Source organism: Coregonus clupeaformis, chromosome 23 (genome assembly GCF_020615455.1).
Source record: "Coregonus clupeaformis isolate EN_2021a chromosome 23, ASM2061545v1, whole genome shotgun sequence".
Classification (NCBI taxonomy): Eukaryota; Metazoa; Chordata; class Actinopteri; order Salmoniformes; family Salmonidae; genus Coregonus; species Coregonus clupeaformis.
In genome coordinates this window covers 40,188,630-40,196,763 of record NC_059214.1, presented here as the reverse complement: position 1 = coordinate 40,196,763, position 8,134 = coordinate 40,188,630, and the positions used below count along the sequence as shown (strand labels likewise).

The 8,134-nt window shown below is 42.8% G+C and overlaps 1 protein-coding gene across 1 annotated transcript; it reads right to left on the bottom strand.

The window, feature by feature from the left end:
- Nucleotides 1–2,557: 2,557 nt before the first annotated feature.
- Nucleotides 2,558–8,134, bottom strand: LOC121536147 (leucine-rich repeat-containing protein 63-like). The gene is made up of 10 exons (XM_041843431.2): nucleotides 8,078–8,134; nucleotides 7,629–7,753; nucleotides 5,342–5,839; nucleotides 4,973–5,131; nucleotides 4,702–4,856; nucleotides 4,293–4,391; nucleotides 3,747–3,883; nucleotides 3,537–3,620; nucleotides 3,139–3,378; nucleotides 2,558–3,001 (listed from the first exon to the last, which is right to left on the bottom strand). Exons 2-10 carry the CDS (start codon nucleotides 7,723–7,725, stop codon nucleotides 2,782–2,784), a joined length of 1,689 nt encoding a protein of 562 aa, XP_041699365.2. The 5' UTR covers nucleotides 7,726–7,753; nucleotides 8,078–8,134; the 3' UTR covers nucleotides 2,558–2,781.

The window sequence follows — 8,134 nt, the reverse complement described above, 5'->3', positions numbered from 1 at the left end:
CACCGGAAGTGCTTGCAGAGCTGTCTCAAAAATATGTAGTTTCAGCCACCGCATAAACTTCTAAAATGTTTCTACAATTTATCTTCTTAAAATGTGATTTTAAACCGAACACTAACCTTAACCACACTACTAAGCTTAAATTAAGACCAAAAAGCAAATGTTTGTTTTCATTACTTTTTACGATATAGCCCATTTCGACTTTGCGGCTGTGGTAACTAACGTTAGTGATAGACCAAAGATGTTCGACTCTTCCTCTAGCTGTCTGCTTCTCATCTTCTTCTCTGGTATTATGGCGGTCCGCAAACATACTGTACGTTAGAGGGCAGCAAGGCAGCAGCTACTCTTCCTGGGGTCCAGCAAAATTAAGGCAGTTATACAATTTTAAGAACATTACCATACATTCACAACAGATTTCACAACACATTAAGTGTGTGCCCTCAAGCCACTACTCTACTACCACATATCTACAACACAAAATCCATGTGTATGTGTGTGTATAGTGCGAATGTTATAGTGTTTGGATGCATGTGTCTGTGCCTATGTTTGTGTTGCTTCACAGTCCCCGCTGTTCCATAAGGTGTATTTGTATCTGTTTTTTTAAATCTAATTTTACTGCTTGCATGAATTACATGATGTGGAATAGAGTTCCATGTAGTCATGGCTCTATGTAGTACTGTGCGCCTTCCATAGTCTGTTCTGGACTTGGGGACTGTGAAGAGACCTCTGGTGGCATGTCTTGTGGGGTATGCATGGGTGTCTGAGCTGTGTGCCAGTAGTTCAAACAGACAGCTCGGTGCATTCAACATGTCAATACCTCTCCCAAATACAAGTAGTGATGAAATCAATCTCTCCTCCACTTTGAACCAGAAGAGATTTACATGCATATTTTTACTGTTAGCTCTCTGTGTATATATAAGGGCCAGCCTTGCTGTCCTGTTCTGAGCCAATTGCAATTTTCCTAAGTCCCTCTTTGTGGCACCTGACCACACAACTGAACAGTAGTCCAGGTGCGACAAAACTAGGGCCTGTAGGACCTGCCTTGTTGATAGTGCTGTTAAGAAGGTAGAACAACACTTTATTATGGACAGACTTCTCCCCATCTTAGCTACTGTTGTATCAATATGTTTTGACCATGACAATTTACAATCCAGGGTTACTCCAAGCAGTTTAGTCACCTCAACTTGCTAAATTTCCACATTATTCTTTACAAGATTTAGTTGAGATTTAGGGTTTAGTGAATGCTTTGTCCAAAATACAATGCTTTTAGTTTTTGAAATATTAGGACTAACTTATTCCTTGCCACCCATTCTGAAACTAACTGCAGCTCTTTGTTAAGTGTTGCAGTCATTTCTGTCGCTGCAGTAGCTGATGTGTATAGTGTTGTGTCATCCGCATACATAGACACACTGGCTTTACTCAAAGCCAGTGGCATGTTGTTAGTAAAGATTGAAAAAAGTAAGGGGCCTAGACAGCTGCCCTGAGTTGTTCCTGATTCTACCTGGATTATGTTGGATTGGCTTCCATTAAAGAACACCCTCTGTGTTCTGTTAGACAGGTAACTCTTTATCCACAATATAGCAGGGGGTGTAAAGCCATAACACATACGTTTTTCCAGCAGCAGACTATGATCGATAATGTCAAAAGCCGCACTGAAGTCTAACAAAACAACCCCCACAATCTTTTTATCATCAATTTCTCTCAGCCAATCATCAGTCATTTGTGTAAGTGCTGTGCTTGTTGAATATCCTTCCCTATAAGCGTGCTGAAAGTCTGTTGTCAATTTGTTTACTGTAAAATAGCATTGTATCTGGTCAAACACAATTCTTTCAAAAAGTTTACTAAGGGTTGGTAACAGGCTGATTGGTTGGCTATTTGAGCCAGTAAAGGGGGCTTTACTATTCTTAGGTAGGGGAATTACTTTTGCTTCCCTCCAGGCCTGAGGGCACACACTTTCTAGTAGGCTTAAATTGAAGATATGGCAAATAGGAGGGGCAATATCGTCCGCAATTATCCTCAGTAATTTTCCATACAAGTTGTCAGACCCCGGTGGCTTGTCATTGTTGATAGACAACAATCATTATTTCACCTCTTCCACACTCACTTTACGGAATTCAAAATTACAATGCTTGTCTTTCATAATTTGGTCATATCGTTGGATGTGTAGTGTCAGCGTTTGTTGCTGGCATGTCATGCCTATGTTTGCTAATCTTGCCAATGAAAAAAGTATTAAAGTAGTTGGCATTATCAGTGGGTTTTGTGATGAATGAGCCATCTGATTCAATGAATGGTTTTATAGGGTACCACAACTGATGTTGTATTGCCGCCACCACCTGGACAAATGTTTTTTTTAAGCCATTACACTACTAATAAAAAAAAAGTTACAAAAATCGTCTCACTCCTTCAAACCTCAATTTGTCAAGCTGTCTGTTGAGGTGCACGGTCCATATTTTGTTTGTTTACATAAGAAGTCAGACTTAAAGCGATACACACTACTTGATGACTGAAATAGTTGAACACAACTAGTATTCAGAAATACTTTATTTTTATTTGAGGTCAATGGAAAATGTAGACATTAAAAGTGCCATAATTATGGGAGTATTCACATGCACTTGCTATGCAAAATACATGTTTTGCAGACAACTACTCAAGGCTATATAAAGACAGTTACATCAGTAATGGTAAGGTTACAATTTGGCACAAGATTAGTAGTCCTGATGAGATAGATGTCCAGAGGTCTTTGGCTATTCAGGCCAAGATACAGTAGCCTCAGTATTGGTTCCTTCATAGTCTTGTTACTTGTTCACTATTGTGAGTTGTGTCTTCTCCATACAGAACACTGGATAGACTCTTGGTCTGGTTCTTGAAGTTCCAGTGGCATGCTGGGGTGCAGGCATTGAAGATGAAGGGCACCCTGTGTAGTCCGAAGATGTTGTAGCAGGGCCGGATCACCTTGAGTCCAGGTCCGTACATAGGACCCCTACAGCAGTCACACACACCCACCCTGGGGACACATAAAAACACACACACTATCAATGAAACAGTCAACTCTTTTACCTAAAAAAAACAAAACATGGAGTTTATCTTTTATACTGTGTTTCTATTTAGTTGAATCTGATCAGGGTTGTGTAAATAGGCTACCTGCTAAGGGCCATCTGTGCCTCAGGGGGTAGGCTGGCATAGCGCAGACAGGTGTCTGTGAGAGAGAGTGTCATAGTGGCTGAGTGTTGCAGCTCCTGGGGGGAGTTTTGGCTGCAGCTCTTCCAGAAGTAGGGGTGCATGTAGTTGTTGGAGATCCTGAGCTGGGTGAGGGAGAGGCGCAGGGCCCCACAGGGCAGACCAGGCAGCTGGTTCCCCTCCACATTCAGGTACTCCAGAGTCCTGCAGACAGAGGTGTTCTGTTACATTTAAACAATAACACAAGGTGGGTACTATACAAAGGTGGTGGTGGCGGGTGAGTTACCCCCATACAATGTAAGACCTTGGAAAAAGCTCCATATCATGGTCTTTGCAGGCTTACTGCCTACTCTGGACTGTACCTGAGTTTTCTGATTTCATTAGTTAGGGATGAGAGGAGGTTGTAGGATACATCTAGAAACTGCAGGGTGGGCAGCTGGTACAGCCTGTAGGTAGGACCAACAGCACAGGACTCAGATCTGGGACACCGACAGAGACTTCTAACAGCAGGGTCAGTTTATAACACTGTGTATAACAGGTTCCCAACACTGTAGCGCCCCCTTGTGGCTTACTCCGGCGGCAGGGAGGTGATCTTGCAGAAGGAGATGACAAAGGTTTTGAGCCTGGTGAGTCTGTGGATGCCGGTAGGAATCTCCTCTATGGGGTTGTCTCTCATCTTCAGCACCTCCAACTGTGTGAGCTCATACACCTGTTTAGAGAGAGAGAGAGGGGAAGAGATATTTGGAAGTTGTCATGCCATGGAATTGCAGTGACATTTTGCAACATGCTTTCAGAACTCCCTTTTCAGATAAATAGGCTCTAAAACAGGGTTCCCCAACTGGCGGCCAGCGTGCCTAATTTGGGCCGCAGGTGATTTTATTTAGCCCCCAACTTTTCTGAGCATTTTTTTGGGGGGTGATTTTAATTTAGGAAATCTGTTCCAAAGTATTCCCACACATAATAGAGAGATATACTGTATGTGACCGTATCCAAACGTAAGCAAGGTTTGAAATTATTCGTTTTAGTCAAATATCTAGTTGATGATCACTGCTCTAAAATAACCCCATTATATTGGTAAGACATGCTCATCGTTTGCCTCAGTTCATAAAGCATCTCACCTCCACTGGGAAGATAGTGAAGTCATTGAAGGACAGGTTGAGGTAGAGCAGGCTCTGGGCCAGAGGAGTCAGATCAGGAAGCAGGGCAATGAAGTGGGCCTGAGAAAACACACAGTAAATCCCTCAGTCAAGGTTCAGAGAAAAAGAGAAGCTCTAGCTCACATATTCCTCTTCTACTTTCTGTTATGCTAAATTTCATTTCCTTTTAATGTTAGTTCGAACAAGGGATGGCTGTGTTTCTGTCTCTCTCAATAATGCTGCAAAGAGTCTGAGAACAAAGGTTTTCAATACATAAGGAATAAATGATAAAATAATAAGAAAAGGATACATAAATAATTGGCAAAGAACAGACTTGTAGAATTTGACACACACCCACACAAACACACACACAGTAAACAACACACAGCACCTTCAGGGTGAGTGCCTTGCCCCCCTCCGTCAGACAGTCCAGTATGGCCAGCTCAGATGGGCTGATGGCCTCTCCACAGTGCCTGAATGGGGAGTGGGTCCGCCGAGAGCCCTGGAAGTTCTTGGTTGTCACAGAGTTCAGGATCACCTCCGTTCCTGCTCAAAGAAAATGTTGATTTATTTGCTACAAGAAAAACTGAGCTTGGCTTTGTACAAACAACTCAATAGTGTTGGTTTTGTTATAGTAAGTGAGAAGGCAAACATGTTCTTGCCTGGGTATACATTTTCCTGCTTCTGAACAGCTTGTCTTTCCCCTGGGGGTACCCAGATCTCCACAGACTTCTGCTCAGACCTGCAGGTCCCATCTCCCACACAGCTCCGCCGACACATCATCTGAGCTTGCACCTCCATACGGATCAATGCTGCCAGCTCTTATCAGATAACACACAACAAATACTAACAACACATACACTACGCATGAAGAAACAGTACACCACTGTAACTTACACAAGCAAGCATCCTTGTCACACAATACTCACTAAATAAAACACTAGTACTGGTGCATAATGAACACACCACAATCTGGATTCTAGCCTACTACAATGGTAGGTAATCTTTAACATATTATATACAGTATGTACCGCATATGATTTGCTTCTGTGGGATCCTGGTCTTGGCCTCTGGCAATTTCTCAGTGGACATCAGCTGCTTGGACACCTCAGTCTGCTGCCCTTTGTGCAGCTCCATCAGGAAAAGCCCAACCAGCTTCCTGTAGTTGCAGCGAGACAGGGCCACTTTCTTCAGGCCCTCTAGTGACTGAGCCTCACAGCCGCCATTAGGGTACAGCAGAAAATCATTGAAGCTAAAGCTAGGGGGAGAGGGGATGTATCTGGGGTCTGTCTTGAGGAGGTCGAGGAGGGGGATTTTGTGAAGGGTGCGTGGGGGTTTACAGGGGAAGCCCTCAATTATTTTAGGTATTAGCATGGATGGGACCGAGGTCAGGGGAGTGGGAGCCGCCCTGAAGGCTGCAGGGTCATAGTCCCAAAGAGGAAGCACGTGGCAGCTTGACTCACTCCGCTCGGAGGCACTGTCCTTCAGATCCCTTCTCGCTGTTGAGGGCAATGAGTCTATGATTGTACCTGGAAGAAACAAATGCAAGCTTCCCATGACACTTTAACAGTTGCATCAAACGTAGATAGTGCTGAGCGATTAACCAACATTTCTGTTATTTTTAATTTTTTAAACAACTAATTGACTAACAACGATTCAATGATTTGAATTCCATTTAATTCATTTTTATTCTGTGAGCTCAATGCGCACATTGCACAGTCTCTCTAGAGATAAATCAGATCCAGCCTTGACTGTGTGATGTAGTACGGAGTAACAGGCCAATATTCTACATAATTTAGCTCAGAAAAAGTGGTAATTAACTACAATGACCATAATCCATTGCGCATCTACTTGTCCGGTCTGTGTTTATTTTACAAATGCGCAATCATGAGGGGATATAGACAGCAGCTGTTGCTTCGCGAGGTATCACTACAGGTGTCACTACAGGCCTGGGTTCGATCTCAGGCTGTGTCACAACTGGCCGTGACCAAGAGACCCATAGGGCGACCCATAGGGCGGTGCACAATTGGCCGGGGGGGCTTTACTTGGCTCATCGCGCTCTAGCGACTCCTTGTGGTGGGCCGGGCGCCTGCAGGCTGACCTCTGTCGTCAGGTGAAATGTGTTTCCGCCGACACATTGGTGCGGCTGGCTTCCGGGTTAAGCGGGCAGTTGTTAAGAAGCGCGGTTTGGCGGGTTATGTTTCGGAGGACGCATGACTCGACCTTCTCCTCCCGAGCTGTTGGGGAGTTGCAGCGATGAGACAAGATCGTAATTGAGGAGATAAAGGGAGTCAAATACAAAAGAATACATAAAATAAAAAGTGTCTAGAACATTAATATTGTGAGAACATGGCATCCATGTCCTGTGTATGTTTGGTGGGACGTTGATGGAATATTCTCCTAACCCCCAGAAAACTGGACACATTAATGTTCTTAAAACGCATCTAGAACATTAATGTTGTATTCTGAACAAAAATATAAACGCAACATGTAAAGTGTTGGTCACGTTTCATAAGCTGAAATAAAAGATCCCAGAAATGTTCCATACGCACAAAAATCTTATTTCTCTCAAATGTTGTGCACAAATTTGTTTACGTCCCTGTTCGTGAGCATTTGTCCTTTGCCAAGATAATCCATCCACCTGACAGGTGTGGCATACCAAGAAGCTGATTAAACACAATGATTATTACACAGATGCACCTTGGGCTGGGGACAATAAAAGGCCACTCTAAAATGCACAGAGATACCGTGACAAGATCCTGAGGCCCATCCAAAGTATCTGTGACCAACAGATGCATATCTGTATTCCCAATCATGTGAAATCCATAGATTAGGGCCTAATTAATTTATTTCAATTGACTTATATGAACTCTTAACTCAGTAAAATCTTAAATTGTTGCATGTTGCTTTTATATTTTTGTTCAGTGTATATTCTGAGAACATTGTAACCACGTTCTAGATAAGTTCTGTTTGACATTAAGGGAATGTTCTCCTGACTTTAACACCAAAACATTCTAAAAAGGTTCTCCAAAGTTTTTTGCTAACATAGATAGAATGTTGTTCCCCTAACTAACAGAAAACTGGACACTCAAACATTAGGGGAACATTAGGGGTAACATTACAAAAACGTTCCCTCTCCCTAGAATTGTTAACTAGGCAGAAAGATCCGTTTTAAGCTATCCGTTTTAATGACTTTTTTTATCACTCAATTGGGCAACCTCAGAGCAGGCTCAATTTGCGGGACTGCTCAGTTGACTTGCCCCAGGCAATAGGGCAACCCCTGTATTCAACCCCTGTATATTAATCCCTGTAGTTTACCTGAAAGTATAGGCGAAGGAAGTGGTTTCACAATGGGGGGAATCTTTTTAGGGGGCAAAGGCCTCCGTAGAAGAAGCCTTGCATGTTCTGATGACATAGTGACTCCACGGTGAAGCTTCTATTTCCTGGCAAAAAGTACAGTAGCTAAGTTTACTGTATACATTTACAGTTGCATAAATGTCTGACAATGACACCAATCATCATGAGGAGGCTGCAGGCTAATCAGAGGGAGTAAAACTGGCAAGCCTAACGTTAGTTGTTAAGAAAGCAGAGCTAAGCTAACCAACAACAAATAACCAGTCTTAGAATAATAGCAACCAGTAGCCATGAATCTACCAAATAATGACATTTGAAACACGTTCAATATAAACATCACATTCTTAATTTCGCATTTAGTTTGTTAGCTAGGTTAGCTACATCATAATGTCTATTTTTTTAGGCAAATTTACCGCTGAGATTTCCCTGGCCTCTCTGTTAGTTGTGGAGAGTCGCGATTCAGCAATGTC

Bases quoted from the DNA above. Each gene is read 5' to 3' on its own strand.
- LOC121536147 (XM_041843431.2), bottom strand. From the start codon at position 7,725: ATGTCATCAGAACATGCAAGGCTTCTTCTACGGAGGCCTTTGCCCCCT. The intron at 5,132-5,341 runs GTACATACTGTA...TTATCTGATAAG, and splicing joins ACAGAAGCAAATCATATGCG to AGCTGGCAGCATTGATCCGT. The intron at 3,884-4,292 runs GTGAGATGCTTT...CTCTCTAAACAG, and splicing joins TCACTATCTTCCCAGTGGAG to GTGTATGAGCTCACACAGTT.